The sequence below is a fragment of the Hirundo rustica genome, chromosome 1 (assembly GCF_015227805.2).
Source record: "Hirundo rustica isolate bHirRus1 chromosome 1, bHirRus1.pri.v3, whole genome shotgun sequence".
NCBI lineage: Eukaryota > Metazoa > Chordata > Aves > Passeriformes > Hirundinidae > Hirundo > Hirundo rustica.
In genome coordinates, this window is record NC_053450.1 from 136,359,600 (window position 1) to 136,381,395 (window position 21,796).

Consider the following 21,796-nt stretch of genomic DNA (forward strand, 5'->3'; position numbering starts at 1 on the left):
AGAAAGAAGTTGTTATGATACTACTGGAAAAATCCGACCTAAATGCGTGTATGAATTTTTAGAGGGAAAGGCCTTTCTAAGGGACAGTGATTTGCATTGACTATCCAGATGACAAAGCTTCCATGGCAGCAAATTGGGTCTTCATAATCTTTTAAGAGTCATGCTGATTAGGGAAGGCGTGTAGAGACTGGAAGAAAGCAAATATAACCACAGTCTTCATGAAGGATGAGAACAGAAGAAGGATCTGGGGAGCTACAGACTGGTCACCTTTAGTTTGATCCCTGTGAAAGTGCTGGAGCAAGTCCACTTGGAAACCATGAATAAACATATGACAGATAAGTAGGTGCCTGGGAATAGTCAGGGGCCAAATTGAGCTTGACCACCTTGACAGCTTTTAATGATGAGATGAATGGCTTAGAAGACAGGTAGAGGACTGGATGTTGGTTATCCTGCCTCTGGTGAGGTTTTACAAGCTGTTTCTCAGCACATCCTTATAGACAAGATGGTCGAATGAGTAAGTGGATGGTGAAGTGGACTGAAATTTGCCAGAACTGCCAGACTAAACTGTGTGTAGCAGCATGAAATCCAGCCCAGACTGGAGTCTAGTCACTAGTTTTTTTTCCCTAGGGTGGTCCTGGATCCAGAACAGTTTAACCTCTTCATTAATAGTCTGGGTGATTTATTCAGAGCATGTCCTGCACAAGTTTGCTGATGCTACAAAACTGGGAGAAGTGGCTGATACCCCAGAGGCTCATGCTGCCATCCACATGGACCTTAACAGGCTGGACAAGTGGTCTGACAGGAGCCTCATGAAGTTCAACAAAGGAAAAAACAATGTTGTCCACCCAGAAAAAAATAGCCCCACATGCCAGTATAGGCTGGGGCTGATCTCTACAAAGCAGCTTTGTAGGAAAGGTGCTGGAATCCTGGTGGTGTCCAAGGGAGCATGAGCCAGCAACGTGTCCTTGTAGAAAAGGTCACCAGCCTTCTAGGCTATGTTAGGAAAAGTGCTGCCAGCAGATAGGTGATGATCTCTTCCTGCTCAGCACTGGTGAGATATGTTTGGAGTGCTTCATCCAGTTCTGGGTCCCCCAGGACATGAGGGACATGGACATTCTAGAGTGAGTCAATCCAAGAGCCAGAAAATGCAGGCAATTGCAGTGAAATGTAAGATAAAGCCTTTTTTTTTTTTTTTTTTTTTTTTTTTTTTTTTTTTTTCCCCTTTGGGGATGGTCAAGCACTTTAACAGTTTCCCCTGAGAACTTATGGAGCCTTCATCCTTGGAGATAACTTGAAACTTGGATATGGCCCTGAGTAACCCGTTCCAGCTGAGTCTGCTCTACCCAGGGGGTTGGACGCAATGATCTCCACCAGTGCCTTCCTACCTCAGCCATTTAATGGATGAATTGAAATAATAATGTAATGGAACAATGGAACTTACCTATAAAGGATCCTGAAGGATCTACCATATGGTGGACAGTCATTTTTTCTGTGACTTTTTATAAAGGGTTTGGAGGGAGAGGTTGTGTTTTGGGTTTTTCTCATCCAGAAGAAGGATTCAGCATGTTTTTATTTTGTCACTGGGTTTTTTTGGAGTGGATGCAATGCCATTTGAGGTAGCTAGGGAAACAGTACCTTGAGCTTGCTGGCACAGAACCCTTCAGATCCATCTCATTATCTCTGGACGTCACTTGATCACATTATGGAAGAACTGGCCATGAGCTTCAGGTGACTGTGAGCTGGCAGAAGCTTCACCCAGTGCTAGTTAGCTGAAGAAACCAATCAAAGTAAATGATAACACTTCTGTGACAGCCTCTCTTTCTTTCCTTACCCTTCACTTTATATGTCCCGTGAAAAGAAGCACTTGAGGAGAATACAAATAGCTGTATCATGCATTTACCTTCTAAAGGTTCATTCTTATTTCACTTTTCATGCCAGGTTGTTCATTTAATTTCAGATAAGAACTTTTGTCCTTTCTTCCATGCTCTTTCAGCATTAGAGAAGCTGCATCTAAAAATTGAAAAATTAGCCTCACTGATTACTTCTGAACACTTCTAAAACACTTCTAAATTTTCTCCTTGTTTATTGTACCTATTGGTATATATTTCACTGGTTTTTCATGCTCCCCAAGCACCTGTACAAGTCTTTCAAATGTTTTGTATGTGTCTGATAAGCTCCTTTTTTGAAGGGACTATCATTTTGCCCTGTATGCAAAAATAAAATCAATCCCTGAGTACATTAACCTTGGTATTGTCTTAATGATAATGGCCAACTAAAAGGTCATTTCAAAAACACATCACAAGGAATGCAAGAATTTTTTCATGTTAGAGCAGGGAAAAATACCTTTTACTGGCTTGGTAGTTTTCTGTCTTTTAGTGAGATTTTTCAGGGCTTTAAAATTATTTTTGTGTTAGATGCCTTGTTACACTTTCAGTTTAAGGTAACATGGAGGTTTTTTTATTTTACAGAAAATGTAAGTGGTCTGATTCTGTATTTCACTGCATGGTGTTACGGGGACTATGGCAAAGTCATATTTGCTGAATATAAAATTTTACCAGATTTCAATTAGATGAGTTTGACTTGTGTCAAACCATCCTCATACAGTCATCCTTTCCTTACGTCTCCATAAAAAGCAACACAGACTCACATTTAAAGATTTGTCTTTGGTAATTGTTTGGTGTAGAATCATGATAAAGTATTTTAGTAATTGGGAGTAGGAAGGGAGAGAGACAACCAAACAATTTTCTTGCCTCTATTGAAAAGAGAGATTCAATGGTAAATTATGAAGCCTTTGGTTTTGAGAATAGTTGCAGACTAATTTGTGTAAGAGTTTTGAAACCGGTTTTGTAAGAGATGCTCATGGTTGCTAGGAATCTTCTTGGTGAATTTGAGGAAGAGTTAAATACATAGATGGATTTAGATGGATTTGTGTTCCTCTGAAGCAGAACTTCTAAAATTAGTTGCTGCCTTTCATATAATTTCCTTACCACTGCAAGAAACATTTATGTGAACCCAATATTACTGATAATTTCCAAATAAATTTTGAAAATATTTTTTAAAAGTTGAATGTTTAACATATAGCTGATGCATGTCTTTTAATTAGTGTTATTTTATGAACAGGTATTCTCCAAGAGGAAAAAGTCATTATAAAGAGAGAATGTAAATAAATTAGCTATTTTGAAAACTGATGCTTTTTTAATGGTAATGTTCAGTATGTCCTATGTCAAAATACTTTGTTCTTCCTGCTAGTTATCATTATTGGTATTATTAACGGTGTTATTAGTATAACTCTAAGCAGTCCTGATCTGAAGTGATTAATGATCTGCATTGCTTGTTGATCTGCTTTTGAACTGTGAAATTGCTACAAGGACACTTCCTTATGTGTCACTGGGAGGTACCATCTTGTCTTCTTCTGCTGAAGATAAATCAATATATATCAGAGGGTGCGATAGGAGGTAAAATAAAGATAACTTAGATTTAGGTGTATAGATTAGGTCCTTACAGCTACAATTTCCTGGTTTTAATTTTATTAGTCTCATTATATTTTTTTAAGATGCTGAGAGCATCTGCAGGTCCAGCTGAGATGAGTTATCAGCAATACATCTTCACTAACAACTGTGGCTTTACACCAAAAGTACATTTGACTTAAAAAGACCTGTTGGCCCATTGGTATCCATAGGAACAGATGGTTGTTAGTTGGGGAAAAAAAAACAAAAAAAACCAAAGCAAAAACACCCTACCAATGTCACCAGTCAAGCTGGTGATATTTGAGTGGCTAAAGAGGCATTTTGGGCTCCAAAGACATAGAGGTGTTTAGCACCACTGGGTTTTTATTGTTTTAAGAGGGACATTGCACATGAAATAGAAGTGTGCTTGAAATTGGCAGGAGGTGAATTTTAGTTGCCAGATTTTGTGCTTGTTAACTTTGTTAACTCTCTTCATTACATGATTCTGTCACACAGTCAGAGTGATTCCTACTTCCATGGGCAGACCCCTTACCTTACACTGGAATAAAGCTCTGACCATTCAACTGGCTTGAGTATCTGATAATATTTTGCCCACACACAGATAGCTTGCCTTCTTTGGAGTTCCCTCTTTCAAGCTTAAATCCAAACCAATCTCTGAGGAGTACCAACTTCCTTTTGTTGACCTTTTTGGAAGATTTAACCCTTTCATTATTCATCATATCAGAGCCTACATAAAGATGGGATAGAAATGGTTTATATAATCTCTAATTTTCTCATTTCAACTTTTAATAATATTATACTATAATAATGCTTGTAGTTTATATTACAAGTGTTATTTTATTACCTATTATTCTAGTAATGATAAGTATTATTTTATTAATAACTATATTTTATTAATAACTATTTTAATCCCATTTTTTATTTTAGTTTTTAGCCAGTGCTGAAAGAGTTAAGTATACCTCAGTGTTAAAAACAGTGCCTCATCTGACAGGAGATATACAGTACTGGAGATTTTTTAGACTCAGACCACTGCCATAAAGTAGTGAAATATGGAGTTTTAAGATATACTATTAAGCCTTTTCAGTATTGGAATACTCAGTCTCTTCCATAAGAAAAGTGATGAACTGTGATCATAAACGGGTTAATTTAATCTGACCTGATTTCAGAGGTGTCCCCTTATTGCTTTAAGGATAATAATTTTTCATTATATTTGTCTTTTCAAAATCACTATCTGTAAGTCTCAATTATCCAAGTATTTAATTAGTTCTCTAAGTGCGTATTCAGAGTTTTAATGCTCTCTCGAGTACTTCTTGTAAACAGTATCAGCAGAGGAGACTGTGCCTCTGATGCAAGTCAGGTAGCAAGGCCACTCAGCAGTCCTGCCTACAATTCATGTGAAACACATCTCGCCAGACAAAGCATCTGCCTATTTGGAGGGTGGTTCTGTAGTCTTGCGAATCCAGAGTGAATTAAAGTCTAGACTCCGTCATTTTTCCAGCCTGTTGGGAAGGGTTAAATAACAAATCAGATATGCTTTAGACAGAGCAGAGGTAACGCTGAAGCAAGGATGCTGTTGCTGGTTTGTGCATTGGGAAGAAAGCTGTAATAGCAGCAGCAGCAATAACAACAGCAGCAGTGGCGGCAGCAGCAGCAAGAGACCTTCAGAAAGCCGGGGTTGCCGTGGTCTGAGATATAAAGATCCTGTTACGTCTCTGTCTCTCCTAAGTTCAGAATGGTTCATACAAACCTTACGCCATGTGTAGGAAAGGATGTACAGGAACATGGAATTTGCTTTGTAATAACTGGATGCTGAGGAAATAAAGACGTGCCTCTGGGTTTTTGTTTGTTGGTTTGGTTTTTTGGTGTTTTTTTTTTTTTTTTTTTTTTTTTTTTTACTGCCTTTCTTTTTAAATTCTCAGAAACAGAAGAGATTGCTTTACTCAGAGAAAGTAAGTTTCATCTGTCTTCATGATAATTTAAAGGAATAGTTTTGGAGCTGAAGGGTGACCTGTTCCCTTGCACCTGGGGCTGAAAAGTGAAGAGAAATGGACAGTGTCTCAGAGGAGACAGGAATGACTGAGGCTCGGTGAAAGCACACACTGACTGTTGTCTGCTGTCCTCTTCATGCAGTGCTGTGGGCTGGTGCACCGACGGCGAGTACGGGTTTCCTATGTAAGTTTGCATTTGTATTAGAATGATGCTGACTTGTATGTTCCAATCCTAACATATTAGATGAAATATTATGACTGAGGCAGGTATTTCAGTGCATAGCTGAATGACTGACCGGAGCGCTAAGTACCTGTGAAGTAAGTTTTTACAGCCCAAAGACAGAAGGATCTTTTTAACAGGTATGAGTCTTGCCATCTATTTTCTTGTAACTTGTCCATATTCTCAAGGATGTGGGATTTTTTTTTTTTTTAATGACTTGTAGTATTAAAAGACTGGAAGTCTGAGCATTCTGACTTTGTTTTTTAAATGATGTATTTATTCTTGTTAGTAGCTCTGTGTAAGTGGAGTCATTAGAAAAGGACATCTCTACTTATCCATATATGATAATTGAAAATCAATTAAAGTTATAAGCAATTATGGACTAGGAAAAAAAATTATTGGAAAGACCCTGAGGAAACACAAAAATAATCTTGTGATGTATTTCTTTTGAAAAAGAGCAGTAGTACAGTGGCAGAAGTATAGCCCAATCTTTTGCATGGCTTATTTGCTTTCTGGAACAGGATATTTCAATACTCAGGTATGATATGACTGCTCTGTCCTGCAAAATGGCTGTCTCCAATAAATTCCACAAGGAAGGCCAGCACCAAAGCTTAAGTATTAATCATGGAAAAGATCAAATTCTAGCCCAAATATGTCTGAATTATACTCAGCTAGCATGATAACCCTCAAGTAATTAATTTATGTTTTATCATTCCTCTTCTATTATTCTGTTCAGTTGTCAGACAGGATAAGAAACAGGAGGTCACAATGATCAGGATAAGCTGCAAATTGAAATTGCTGAGTATTAGCAACAAGCAGCTTGTAGCTTGTTGACTGAGAAAAGAGCAACGGTATCAGGAAATACAGTTCTGTTGTCAGGATTACTGTGCTTTCTCTGTCATAGAAAGGTCTTTTATAAATGCTTAAAAATTGATACAGAGCAAGCAAGGTCATAAATAGGTGCAATCTAAGTCAAAGTTTGTGTAGGGGATTGATGGAGAGAATTGAATTGTTAAAAAACCCTAAGTCTCTCCTTCAGAACAAATTGCAGAGATGTAAACTGGAAATGTGTGGTCATAGTTTGCACAAAGCAAATTTGACTTTGGGTGGGTTTTGTTCTCACTCTTGCAACAGTTGATACTGTAAGAAGCAGGCAGAAGTATGGAGTATCAGATGAGATAAAAGAAAGAACTTAAACAGTACTGTATTTTGTATAAACTATGCAAAAACCAGTATATAGTTACTTTTAACCAACAATTCAGTATAAAATAGAAAAATAGATGTCACTTACGCAGATATTTACTTGATAATATTCCCACAATTATACAGAAGTTGAAATACAAATACATTGAAAACAGTTCTTGTTAACTCTCCCATGCCAGTGGAGTTTAGGGCATAAGATGATAATGACCTCTTGAGATACATCCCCCACACTTTCATTTCTCCTTGTTACTGTTATTTAGCAGTAGCACTGGCCACTCTGAATAATATTATCTAGACAGAATCTCACAAACTCCATCATTTCTTGATGTTTGTGGGTAATAGAGAGAAAGGTGTTTAGCGAATGTTTTATAAAGTAATAAAGTTTGTACCTTTTTTGTATAAAGGGTGTTGTGCAAAGCTGATGGACCTCGTGGTATTCTGAATATCTCCCTAAATGTTTACAAAGTAGAAGGTTGCTCAGTCTTAGTTAGGACAAGCGAAATGAAGTTTGCCCTTGATCTTTTTGGTCCGAATGCTATTACGTGAAAGATGACCGTGTTCTTAAATAACTTAATTACCATGAAAATTCTCTCTGTTGTTTGAATCCTTGATTATCCAAACCTGTTATTATTAAATTTTTTTGGCACTCCCTATGGCATTGGACTAATTGAGGTTGTACTGTGTGATTCTTTTGGGATGAAAGCACTGAAATTAAAGTGAGCCAAGATATGACCCTTTTTATTAACGTATGACTCACGGGGGAAAACCAGATTTTATTCTGGGTTATTAGTTTACAGTTCTGAAGTTGCTTATGAATTGTAGTTGCAAATGATCTGTCTTGGATTTTTTTTTTTTTTTTTTTTTTTTTTTTAATTTTTAGGGGACTTTAAGGTACTGTACTTTATGTAACTGAAACATATGACCAAACCTAACTGTTGTGCACCAGCAATACAGCTTATTCCGGTCTGTGTCCCAAAATTTGTGCAACTCTTAGTCATAATCAATCCCTTTGATGATATTTTAAGCCTGGAATAGATCACTACCCTTAGTACACAGGCTCCATTGTTTTTGTGGTGGAGCAGCATTGTAGGTAGAGAAGATATTTGTATTCATATATTGCTCCTTTCTGTGATCTCCTGCACATTGGACTGTCATGTACAGACTGTCATGGGCAGTCTTGCACCTGTGTGCTGGGATAAAACTGAAGGCCTGGATGGGTTGTGCACATCTTTATCTTCTCTCCAAGTTTTGTGCTAATGAGTGCTGTGCAGACCACACAATGTTAACAAAATTAAATGTAGCTCAGGCGTTCTCGCTTGGCTTCCCTGATCGTTGGCTCTTCCTTCATCCTGGCACTATGTAATGCCTGAATCCACAAAATTTCCACTCTTCCTCTTCTGTGGTTTCTTTGGATGGATAATCAGGGTGATGAGGGTGTGAGGTATCATTTAATGAACTTTCTTTAATATGGTGTGGAATAATCTGCAGCTTCTAATGGCGGGAAATGTCATATGGACATTATGACTACATGCTTACTCAATTCTAGAAATAAAGGCTCTCATACTGGACATTTTCATGGCAAAAGCTGGAGATAATTCCAAGTAATATCTTCACCTTATTCCATCAGTCATATCTGTGAGATGGAGTCATGTCATCTGTCAAACAGGATCTATTTGGTGTAGTGTGGAGGAGCAGCTGAGCGAGGTCCTTCCAGTGAATAATCTTATCTCTTTCTGGAACTGAAGTTTAAAATATTAGTACTAGTTATATATTGCCCAGAAATGTTTTCACAATTCTTACTGTCTGCATGGTATGGAACATCTAAAAGCACTGGAGCCTGAAGACTGAGCAGTTTATTTCTTTTTCGAACTTTAGTCCAGTCTATCCACTTCAGGGTAGACTCTCCAGCCTACAGGAGAAGTTGCAATCTGGTGAGAGTCACTCAGAAATCTTGTACTGTCTCCAGCTCTCTGTTGTCCCTGGAAGAGTCTGGAAGTGAAGGCTGTTTGAACACAGAGTCAAAGATGATTCCAGAGTCTGCATGTTTCTGAGCAAAGCAATTCTGTCAGCCACTTTGCCTGACTCTATGTGCGCTGCCTTCCCTTACTGATGTGAGTGGTCTCAATTCCTGTGGTTCAACTTGCCAATCAAACTGGAAAAATTTGTTTTATAGCAACATAATAGGGTAGACTGAACCTTTTAATCCATGGCAAGTGAGATCAAGGAGGAGGGTCTATATAGTTTCTTGAAAGACTGTTCAAGTCACTGTGTGTGGAAGGGACCAAATCCCTATCTGGAAGGCATCTGCTGGAGCATACAGACAGGTAATTTCAAGCCCCTTGAGCATCCCAATGTCCTGCAGAGCCTCCTGATTTCTCAGGATGCAGGTGTGTTTGCAGAGTACGTGTTTATTGCTATTTTTACAGCTATGTAAACAAGGGGTAGATGAGTGTGGCCAAGGAGGACCAACACATGATTGTCTGGATAGGCAAGCTGTGGCTTGGAATCCATTGTACTTTATGAATTTAATACTGATTTATTTGAAAACTCATATGATTGACTTTCTGAATTTTTGTCAACTTTTTTGGTTTTTGTTTTTGTTTAGAATTATCAATCTACAGTTTTGTTTATGTGGAATGACTATTCAGAATAAGTCTGAGCTGATGTCTTAAATATTTTTCTCAGATATATAACTAATTCAATAAAACATCGACATGATGTCTGGAAGGCAAATATTCATTACTCTGGCTCTAATCTTAACAAAGGACAATTTGATATTAAAAAGAAACTTTAAAAATGCATTCCAAAAAATATAAACTTTATTTGAACATTAGTAGTGAAATTTATGGTATGGCTTGTACTGTGTGTTTTAGTTTAATGTAATTAAAGGACCTTGGTATGGTTTTGTTTCAAGATGCTTTTTTCTAATGGTGGGGACTGTAATTGGAGAGCTTTCTGCCCGCAGCAGTGAGTGGGCTCCAGACGTCAGGCTTTTTGTGCCTGTGTCTGGAGGATATTTCAGACCTCCTGAGGGAACATTGTCTTTTTGGTGTTGTTAGATTTGTGCTAGGGTTTTTGTTTTGTTTTGTTTTGTTTTTTTTTCTATTCCTTTTGAGACCGTAATCTTTTCCATCTATCACTTAATAATGTTTCTCACCAGATCATTCTTTATCATGGCAGAGGCTGTCCATTTCTTTGTTCCTTTTGCTTGCCACCTCCCTTTCTCTTCTTCATTGCTGATCTATACATTTTTTTTTTTCCTAGATAGAGCTACTTTTTCTACACTTCTCCACCATGCTTCTCATTTTGTCCTGTAGAACTCTTGCTTTGTGTTTGAAAACTTCTTTTGCTTCTGCTGACGTTAGTCTCAGCCCATCATGGCACCTTGGCAGGGCTATTTCTGTGACCCTTCCCAACACTCCTGTGCCATCAGCTCTGCTCTCGTATCTACCCCTCTTTTGTTCATTGCTGCTTTTGTCAGTTTTAGTGGAAGTTTGAGATGTTCACAAGGGCACAGGGAGAATTTGCAGTCTAAGGCAGCTGTGGACAAACTGTTGTTATCAGAATTTACTTCCATGATGCTCTTCTTTGTGTATTGTTGGCAGAAAAGCACATGCTGAGGAGGAGGAAAAAAAGTATAAACAAGTTGTGGTTTACTGGTGAACATATTTAAATGAATTCTTTTAGCATGAAAAGTTATATTTACAGCTTGAGGGAACTGTCTGGAAAAGGGAAAAGTCCTTTACCTAGCTTAAGTGACTGCACTGCCCTCAGTATTGTGTGCCACAGTGCTGTTAGGAAGAAACTCCATCTATGGATTTGGGGGGCCATTTTCTATATTTATGTTTTCTCTAGGAAGTACTTTTTCATTTTTTCTATACCCTAGTTTTCTAGGGTTTTTTTTTTTGTCTTTGTAGTATGGGGAGAAGACAGTCAGTGAATCAAGTGGAATAAACCAATGTGGCAATATTTAAAGGGAAAGTGATTTAAAGGGAACCAAGACTCTCTTAGTCATTGTATATCAGCCAAACCAGGACCGCCAAACTTTGCACTGCCAAAATTAAAAAGAATAAATTCTCTTTATCTGCATTTACTCTCCTACATCTGTCTAATAACCTGTCTTTATTATGCTGGGGAATAGTATTGATGCTAAACTCTTTTGATTGCAGCTCCAGTCCTTTTAAGTGAAAAGTCAGACATTTGTCCCTAATGTTTTTCCTTTAACATCATTAAGTGGCCTTAGCTTTTGAGGGACTCTCTGGCTCTGTTTAAAATATTTTATACCATAGATTTTGGACTACAAAGCCTCTGTTTTCTTGTCTCCCTTATTTAAATTTCTTCTCTTTGCATTTCCTAGGTGCAACATTAGAATTTAATTAACTAGCAAAAGGGATTTCTTTTGGAGAAGTATCTTAGATTTAGGAGAATTAAATGGAACATTTGCAGCTCATTGTGCATTCTGAAGTAAAATTATATAACAATATGACTGGTGGACAAAACACTGTAACAATATCTGCAATAAGGGCCCCCTGTTGCTCCTTTTTCAGTCTGTGTATGATGTAACGGCTTAAGTAATAGATTTAAAATATGTAAAATTTCAAAGCAGCAGCAAAATCAAAATTTTAATTTTATACTCAAAGAATTAGAGAACCCCATTTTAATTATTTTTCACTACCCTTATCTCTTAAGGCTGATTTCATATTTCCTTTGCTAATTCTATCACTATTTTACTGTGGCTTAAATGGAACATTATTTTGTTTTTCCTTGCTAATTTGGGTGTAACAAAGTAGTGACACTATTTGCATTGTTTCTGGCAAGAAAAGCTCAGATGTGTGAAACCAACTGCCTTCCCTTGTAGACTCCTCTTCCTCCATCAGTAGCACCCTTGACTTGAGTATTATGCCTATTTTAATGTTAGAGTTTTCTGAAGCTGTGTTCAGATAAGGTATTTCTAAAAAGGCTTTTTGTTTTCTGAAACCTGTGATATATTACTGAAAATAAGCTGCAAATTTTCAACAAGCTTTCAACATTACACTTTAGTAACTGGATGGTCCATGATTAGACTGTTGGGGTTAGTAAATGGGAATGGGGATTTGTAATCTCTGTCTCCAAACCCACCAGTGATTCATCCTGTGGCTGTGGAAAAATCACATGGATAGAGGCCTGGGGCACTTTCCATAAAACTTGAGGAGAATCCTGCTGCACAAGTATGTGTGCAGAAGTATATATTTTTTTCTATGAAACTTGAAAAAAAGAATATTTGTTTAAAATAACCAAAATTAGCTTAAGAGATTGTTACAAGTAAAATGTAACCCATTTTGATGCTTCATTTGTTTTCAGCTTTTTCTCCTTTGCCTTTTCTCCTAGTTCATACTCAGTGAACTTGGCAATCCTCAGTTGGTATAAAGTTTTTTTCCTTTGTTCATAGTGTTTTATTGGATTGGTTCTTTTGTTCTTTTCTGACTATATTTTTTTTCCTTTCAGCAGTTACTTTTTCTTTCTGTTCTTCTTTAGTACAGTGTCTTTGAGTATATTACTTACCGACTTCAATGGTGGAGGAAAAATTTAAGTATTCTTGGCAATTTTAGTGCGTTTTCTGATGAGTTGGCATTCCATAACAATTTTATGAGTGCAAAGTTATTAAAAATTAACTGGGTGTCTTAAAAATAATAATTGAGTCCCCTGAATTCTCTATGGAAGAATGCCATGCTTTCCTACTATCTTTATACTAAACCAAAGTGGCAAAATTAGTAACTTAGTAATAGGGAAATGAGAGGAAAATAAAAGAACAGTTTTAAGTTTGAATAGATTCATGAAATGCTGAACATAGCAAGAGTATTTCACTGAGTAGAAACACTTCTAGAAGAAGTCTTGTAATTGTCCTGTTGTGACTAGACATCCCCTTCCATCAGGAATGCTGAAGGAATACAGAAAAAATTCTGAACAAAGCTCTGATAGAATTAAATCTGTTCAAAGATGTCAAGGGCAACAAGAAAAACTTCTATACGTATATCGATGATAAAATAAAACAAGGGAACATGTGGGACCTCTCCAGACAGAAACAGGAGACCTGGGTGAAGGGATGTGAAGGCTGAGGTACTCAATGGCTTTTTTTCCTCAGTCTTCATTGAAAAATGCTCCAGCTACACCAAGTCACAGAAGGCAAAGGTAGAGACTGGGAAAATGCAGAACTGCCTGCTGTAGCAGATTACGTTTGAGACCATCTAAGGAACCTGAAGGTGAGCAGGTCCATGGGACTTGAGGAAATGTGTCTGTGGATCCTGAGGGAACTTCCAGATGAAGTGACCAAGCCACTATCAATTGTGTTTAAGAAGTCACGGCGGTTCCCATGGACTGGAAAAAAGGAAACATAATTCTATGTGTTATGGAATAAGGAAAATAAAAATATGATTGGTGACAGCTAGCATGGCTTTACTAAGGACAAATCATGCCTGACAGATTTGGTCCCTGTACAGGCCATTCACTAAAAGATGGACTCGATCCTTGTGGGTCCCTTCCAATGCAGAATATTCTGTGAATCTACCTGGACTTCTGCAAAGCATGTGGCACTGTCCAGCACAGCATCCTGGTTTCTAAACTGGGGAGACATGGACCTGACACATGGATGACTCAGCACGTACGGAATTGTCTGGGTGGTTGCACTCAAAGAGTTGTGGTCAATGGGTCAAGTGGAGGCCAATGACAAGTGAAATTCCCAAGGGGTTGGTTTTGGGACTGGCGCTGTTGAACATCTTTGTCAGCAATATGGATGGTGGGATAGAGATCTCCCTCAGCAAGCTGGCTGCCATCAACAAGCAGTGTGGTGCACTCCACACGCTGGAGGAAAGGGATGGCATCCACAGGCGTCTTGTTCCACCTGAGAGGTGGGACTGTGCCAATGTTGTGAATTTCAAAAACACCAAGTAAAACATCCTGCACCTGGATCAGGACAATCCCAAGAACAGGTAAAGGCTGTACAGAGATTATTCTGAGTAGAATGAGAGCAGCCCTGAGGAGAGAAGGACTATATGTCCTTGGACCTGAGGAGAATGTGTTGGTAAATGAGAAGCTCCACATGACCCAGCAATGCGCACTCACAGACCAGAAATCCTGAGCTGCATCACCAATAGAAGCAGATTGTCCAGATTATAGAGGTTAATAATTCTGATGCTTACAACATTATAATTTCTGTCCAGTTCACCAAGTACGCAGTATGCACTAGTGTAAGAAACAGTATTCATGGAGCTATGGTAGCAGGTAGCAGGTAGCCTTTATACTCAGTGTGCTGTAGGAATGGTTTATGCTTACTCTTTATTTAAAAATAGCTTGTCATGAAGGATGAATAGTTTTTACACACTCTTCCTCTAGATGGAACCACTCTGCTGCTTCACTTGGACAAAATACTATTTGTTTAACAGCTAAAGAATGTTTTGCAGTGTGTATTTGCAATCATGAATCTATGTTCACACGTGCATGTGTGGCCCGGAGCAATGTGTGTGGCATTAGAGCGTGATGCAAGAGAAGGAATGCTCCTGGGGTTTGTGTTGCTTCTGGAAATAAAAAAATTGAAGGTAGTGTTTGCACGCTTTGATCTGTTACAGAATAATAAAAATTGCTATCTTTATGGGAATAATGACCTATTTATTCTACAACTGGTGAAATGCTTCATCTTGTCCATCATCTCTGTAAAGTTTATTTCAGAGTTTATAACCAGACTGCTACAAAATAACACTTCCAATCTTCACATTTTATAATCTTTTCTGCTTATGGGTTTGTGCAGAGAACTTGGCTGACTATAGCAGGTGTTGATACCTCTATTTTCAGAAGAAGCACCTTGCTTCATTTATTGCTTCTGTTTCTCTTCGTTACTTCCAGAAACTATCCCAGTCAAAATATCTTTTATTCTTTAATAACATTTTTCCCATATTTTCTGATCATGAGTTTTTTTAGTAAGTTGTGAATACAACTTTTCTAAGGTTCCTCTTCTTTCACCTGACTTAAAAATATTCTGTTTACCTATTGTTCTTTCAGTTGTTAATATGAGCTCTGTGTATTACATAAAATGCTCTTCATATTGTTTTCTTTGCATTGTGAGCCACAGATTTTACACTGGATAGTTTAGTATTTCTAAGAGCAGCATTCTTTCGAAGGCCTGTGTCGCTGCAGGCCATGCAAGATTCAGAAGATAGACTAGTTGGATTAATTATCTGCCTAAACAGAATCAAACATAGTAAAAGGTTGTCCAAAGGAGAAGAAAAAAAAGCTGTAATACAGTTAATTTAACAGTTTTAGTCTTCATTTTCTCACAGAATACTGAAAGTGTACTGAAAAAACATGACCCTATAAAAAGCCAGCATCAGTAAATAAATATGATACTGGTTCTTGCTCCCTAGAAGCTAAGGAAGGAAAGGCTTCGTCATGCAACTCTTTAAGAACTTATCAGCAAAAATCTAATTGAGAGGTTAGAAATCAGATTAATTTAGATCATGTTCATATGGAATAATAAGTTACTTGAACTGAAAGAATTAAAGACATGATAAAGAGAAATTTAGAGAGGATGTCAAAGAGAAGAAGTCAGCACACCTGGAGGAGGTTTGCCATGTGTACAGAAAAAGTAGGTGGAGAGGAGTCACACTCATGGCATTTCTTCTGTGGAGGAAATGGTTAATATTTTTATGAACTACTGCACACATTTCATTAAAGATATATGTTTCATTTCATTATAGATACATGTTTGCATGTTAATTTCATTAAAGATATATGGTTGCATGTATCTGAAACGAGTACCATTATTCAAGTAAAATGGACAGCAGAATTTGTGCAAATTTTAGTTAAACTATATTGTTTAATGATTGCTAGTAATTGTTAAAGCATTGTCATATTTATCTTTTGAAATGTCACTGTGCCATTATTTATTAATCTATTTGCATTTTAGTTGGCGTTTTTCTCTACAAAGTTTAATATAACTGTGTAAGTTGCATATGAATTACAACACATACCTTAGAAGAGGACATCAGGTGCAACAAGTCACCGAAGGACAGGAGAGATGAAAGAAATCTTAAGCTGAATGAGGCAAAGAAGTGTGCATTAAACCAGGCAAGCACATGAAATGATACCTTATCTAAGAAGGAAATAATTGCATCTCTGAGGAAATAAAACAGGATTTGATTTGAGAGAAAGATTAACCACAGAGTTCTGTACTTTGGGAGGAAATAAATTAAGTCTCAGTGACAAATGTTGAGGGAGAATGCAATGATCAAGTTAATTATGAAATGCTAAGTGTTTCACCAAAACCAGGTGCTTAGTGGGAGTTGCACCTTGAGGGTAAAGATATACAGAAAGATGTAAAATGGCATAGAAACACAGGAATGTCTGTGGAAAGGGAAGATTCAGCTTCCTTATTTTATCTTCATAAAAAAATAACTGTTCACTGCTTTGAAAGGTTTAAGGAAATATTTTTTGTTTTAATCTTAAATGGGCTTGTGTCAAGGGTTGAAAAGCTCCTGGGTCATAACATACCTCATCCAAGCCTATTGAGAGTCAAATAATTCATTCATTCTGTCTTTCAAGAAATATTCTGTTGTCCAACGTGTGTGCAGGGTGACCAATGGTAACAAAGTTTGCCCTGGAAAAGAGTATCCTAGGGTTACATGAGTCTGTGTCCCAGTCACTGCTGGGGGAGCTGAGACAGCAGTTTTTGAATGGGTCTCCAGTGAGCTTCCCAAGAAAACATTTTAAAACCGTTTCCCTTGTTGTGATCTATGATGATACATCTTCCCGTCCCTATGGAGTAGGATTTCTGAAAAATTAAAAAGTTTTAACAAACAAACATCCAAAAAACCCCAAAAACCACCCTCCATCTCAGACACACCCCCCCCCCACCCCCACACATACAATCCCAAACCCAAAATTAATTACGAAAGCTTCTTACGAAAGATGGAGAATTGCACAGCAAATCTCTCCTGGTCTGAAATGCAGTGACCTGGCTCAGCCTTGCCATTGCCAAGTTCCTGCCAGCTGCAGACACAAGACTTCCTGCAGGGGACCCTTCCTCCAAGTGTGTATCTGAAAATATGTTTATGCCAAATGTTCTCCTTTTATTTTATACTTATTTTTGAAATTGCTTTGGATTCAAAGGGATAAGACATTGTGTCATCATGTTTTCATGCTAGTACTGTTACTACAGTTAAGGAGTTGACCCCAGTCTTAGCTACATTTCTAAGCTGGGTGAAGTGATCCATGTAAATTTTGAAGAAAAATGCCAAAGTACTGTAGACTGAAATAAACCTCAGACATGAATTGAAATAACTTTTCTTCAAAGAGAGAAATAACAAGGAAACAGAATAGGGAAGATAAAATCTCTTTCCAGAAATAGTGATATTTACTTGTGGTACAGGCAGAGATCAGAAAGGTGCTTTTAGTTCAGTGAACTCTCTCACTCATGGCAGAGCTCTGGCTGGATTCAAAGGAAAAATCTCTTGTCTTCTTGTGCAAAGCTTGCTCACAGTACAAGTTGTGAGCCTGTGTCTCAGGGACACTGAACAGAAAGACTTTCTGTACTCTTAGAGAAATGGCATGATTGTAGGAAGAAAAAATTCTTTTTCTTAGATACCGTAAAAATACAAAAGGAATAGTGTAGCTGTTTGGCATTAGGGAAGTCAGATGTACTCTAAAAAAAATAAATCTATTCAGAGTACTTAGATGGTAGATGAGACCGAAAAGGAGTTTATGACTACTGAAGTCAAATAAAAAAGTTGTTCAAGAACAGTTCAACCAGCTGGAAATAAAGATTTTGTAAAACTGCCAAAGTCAGTGGGACCCAAAGCAATTTGCTGATGATCACATGTGCATGTGCCTGTGGGTTCTGTTTAGTTTCTGTACTTTAATGCTGTAAATTTAAAGCATGTTAATCAGACCACAAAATAAAACTTGTAGTGTCAGTAATTTCTTTAGAGCTTCTATTTTTCTGTGTGTGTGACAAGTCTCAAAATATGAAGGTGTATGAATCACAAGTTGAGAGAACTTCTCTGTCACTTTGCTATCACATAACATGTGGATATCTACCCTAGAAGGTGGATTTAAAAAAAAAATACTTTTAATAAATTATTGCAATCTCATTCCTTGATTTAGTACAGCAAATTACATTAACAGTTCAACAGAATAAGAATTTATTTTGCCTAGAGAAGTTGTGGATGGAGCTCTGAGCAACCCGATCTAGTGGATGGCATACTGCCCATGGCAGGGGGCTTGGGATTGGAAAATCTTTGAAGACCTTTCCAAACCAAAAATTTCTATGATTCTATGAATATAAATGACTAAATAATTGAGGTAAATGCAAAACTCCTGCCCTGATTTCAATAGGTTAACTTTCACAGTTTGAACTTCAGAACTCAGTGTATTTCCCAAACTGAGTGGTGCAGTGTGGTATTGTTATCATGGCATTACAGACCAGTTTGTCCCAGCTGAAGGGCTGGCCAGTGATAGCGACCATTAGGGCCAAGGAAAAATGGATTATAAGAAGTTCCTTCTTTCTGGACTGGGGAATTGTTTACATTTCCCAATAAGAACTGAATGAGAAAATAAAATGTGTCATTTACTCACAAGTCAACAGGGTAAAGTCTGTCACCCAGGGCAAGAAAACTGAATGAATTTAAGATCTATTTGATGGAATTGTAATGGAGCCTTGCCAAAACTAGATTCAAACTACAGGAAGCTGGCGAAGCTATGATCAGGACTATTTTCAGCCACCAAGGCTGGTTCTCCTGTTTTGGTTTCAACTTGTTGAGGCAGGACGTCTGTGCCAGCCCCGCCCAAGAAGGTTATATGGGAACATGTGGGCTGCTGCTGTGCTAGGTAAACCTGTTCTCCAAAATACTGTAAAGTCTCAGAGATCAGTGGGTTGTGAAAATGAAATTTCAAGACTTTGCTAGTGGTTGCACTTTGCCCTGAAGGAGGACAAAGTAGAGACCCCAGGAGACCCCCAAGCCATTGCTGCTGTGCTGCTGCAGCTCCCTTCTCCTGCATATTCCTGCCTCTTCTGCCTCCTTCTGCCTACTCCTGAGGAGAAGGAGGAGGCTGGAGCAATGCTGCCTGTTCACCAGCTTAAATTGAAGATAGATTGCAGCCTCAGTGTAACATGTTGTGAATCATGATAAGATAAACGTGTTTCTGGCAGGTTATGTGCTTTTAAAGAATCTATCCTATTTTTCCTTCACATGAACTCTTTTGGGTTTGCAGAGTGGTCTGTCCCACTGGCTCTTCTGAGCTCAGGAGACCCCTCTCTGGCACTACTGACAACAGGGCATTCCTGTTAGCCATAAATTGCTGCCCATCACTGTCATGTGCTGATCTCTTTCATCCCTCAATGCCTGAGATGTGCTCCTGAGCTTGCTTTGCTGCTGGAACATTTAATTTGGTGCATGAAGGATGACGTAGTTTGTGGCCTTTTTCCAGTACACTACTCTTGATTATATTGGATTGTGTTGGGCAGCCCAGGAGGATAATCTGTGTATATAATACATAAATATTTCCTGGCCAAGCTGAACTTCATTTAATTACCTTTTCTTTGTCCCCTCTTCTGCCTTTTCTCCCCAGAATGTCTCTTTGACTTTAACTACAAGACTACTCTAAGCCAGAGCCAAGTGTTTTCCCTTGATATGTCCTGGATTGGCTGCTCTGACCACTCTAGCTCTCTTCCCTGCAAGTACGTGCTGTAAAACAAGAAGCAGAGGTACAGATCCACCATGCCATTTTGCCTATAGCAAATACAAATAGGCATGAGGAAAGAGAGATTTTTAAAAGGCTGTATAAAGCCAGAATATTTCTTGATGCATGGTCTTCAAGTATTGCAATCTTTTCTTTTAACAGCATTTTTGAGAGCATTGTTGTTTTGAGATCAGTGCTTTGCAGTATGTTTCTTGTCCCTGAGGAGTGGTGTGACATAGTGGGACAGACTCTGATTTGAACTGGCTTTTCACTGTTGATGTCATTGATTACAAGACAACATTGTAGGAACTTAAAATGAAACTGTCTCTCTGAAAGGTCTTCAAAGTTCTAGTAGTGATTTTGAATGCAATCTTCTAACCTCCTAATTGTTTTTAACAATTTGTGCTTGAAATTCTTGATGATGTTGTCTAACAGCAACATCCAAAAAACTCTGTTATTGCTATAGTCTAGGGTATTTGGCTTTTCAGTCCATGACATTTTTCAATTGATAGCCACAGGAAAACAGGATCATCTGATGGTATGTTTAATTGGGATTAGAAGTAAATAAAAAGTTAAAACAAACTTCTGTTTCCCCAAGCACTGCTATACTTTTCATGGCTTTGCTTGTGTGTGTACAATGTTTCCATTGCTTTGTTGTATAAAATACTGCAAATGAGTCAGCTCATTTTTTTTTTCTTGTCTCTGTGTGTATTCTGAAGGAACTGTTTGAATGATCATAAGACAAAGAACAGAAAAATAAAAGAAAATATTCAAATCATGTCAGTAATTTGTAGTAAAGGATATTACACAGCTATTCAAGTAATTACATTAAAAAACATTTACTTAATGTATATATATTTGAGTGAGAGATGCACATGAATGGTTGGGGTAGTAGGTTCCATAGTGGACTCACTGTACTTTTGATTTTCTTGTATAAGAATTGTACAAAACTTTTCAGGTATAGAAACAATTAATACATTTTAAAAAGAGAGATATAAGAATTCCTTTTGCTCACCAAGGAATTTTGAGGAATATTGTTTCATAGAAGCATTATTAGAATTAATATACTACTTCAGGAATTGTTACCTTTCTTAAGATGCAGTACATATTCTTTACAGAAAGGTTTGATTTGCCTTGCCATTCATTGTTGATAGTTTCTCATAATTATTTTTCTTAGTGATTTTGAATACAATTTAATATGTGACACTCGCCAACTCTTAAATTTCAGTTCTTTGAGTGCTTTTAGTGCTTCCATTATTATTTATATACAATGAACTGAAATACCACTGAAATGCTACATTTACATATTCTTTAAGTTTTCCTTCACCGTGAGCATATAATTAATTTTCTACTTATAAATATTTAACGTGAATTTTTCACTTACCTCTAAAGCATGATGCAGGAGCCAGTAAAAAACAGATTTTTTTTTTCCCCTTCTTTTGGTGAGCTTCTCTTTTTACACTTTTCTGCATTATTAGGAAACTGGTTTTTTCTACTGCTGAATAGAACCGATATGGAAAGAAGTTTTTATCCTACCAACCTTAGAAACTAACTACTAGAACAGATACTGTATGTTATTAATATCCATAGAATTTCTTCCTATTCTGAGAAACATCATCTCTGAGTCAGCCACAGTATCTCAGATAATATACTTTGAAAATATGAATGATGATTATGAACTATGAAAAATGCTGAAGAATTATTTTAAAATCAAACTTTGACTTATCTGAATTTTGTTAGGTTTTACAGCTTTGAAGTTGGGGGCTCTTTGTAAATCCATCCCATTTTCTTCCCTCTCTGCTGGGTTGCAGCAGCTGGGCAGCAGCCTTCTTGCCTTGCTGCCTGTCTCTTCCATTTGTCCCAGGTACATTGACTCTGAATTGTGCATCTTGAAGGTTTTCTACGAACGTGGCCTATATTCCATATCTTTTTATTTTTATTTTTATTTTGAATGAGATTACAGGAGATAAGATGATCCTTGGAGAAACACTAGTTACAAATATGATTTGGCTGTGGGGACCTGCCTTGAGCAAGGGCTTGGTTTGCTGCTGTCCTTTGTTCAGCTGGCCAGGCTGGGTGGTGATAGCACTGCTGGAGGGGAGGGACAGGAGGCTGGGAGTCAGAGGACTTGGAGGGAACCTCAGCAACGGGGCTGGAGTCAGGAGTCACTTGGTGACAGGGAGGAGATGACAACCGAGATGCAGAGCTCTGGT

General features: G+C 37.8%; 1 protein-coding gene across 9 annotated transcripts in view; it reads left to right on the forward strand.

Annotated features, from left to right (window-relative positions):
* The window catches only part of CACNB2 (calcium voltage-gated channel auxiliary subunit beta 2), a 244,369-nt gene that overhangs the window by 60,468 nt on the left and 162,105 nt on the right, over positions 1-21,796 (forward strand). Inside the window, exon 1 of one of the 9 annotated variants that reach the window (XM_040059510.2) lies at positions 5,449-5,639. The exons of 7 other annotated variants lie outside the window; for them this stretch is intronic. In XM_040059510.2, coding sequence (XP_039915444.1) covers positions 5,592-5,639 — 48 coding nt within the window. In that variant the 5' untranslated portion in view covers positions 5,449-5,591. Of the gene's footprint in view, positions 1-5,448; positions 5,640-21,796 lie in introns of those variants that run through there. One more of the 9 variants, XM_040059477.2, reaches the window with a different exon arrangement.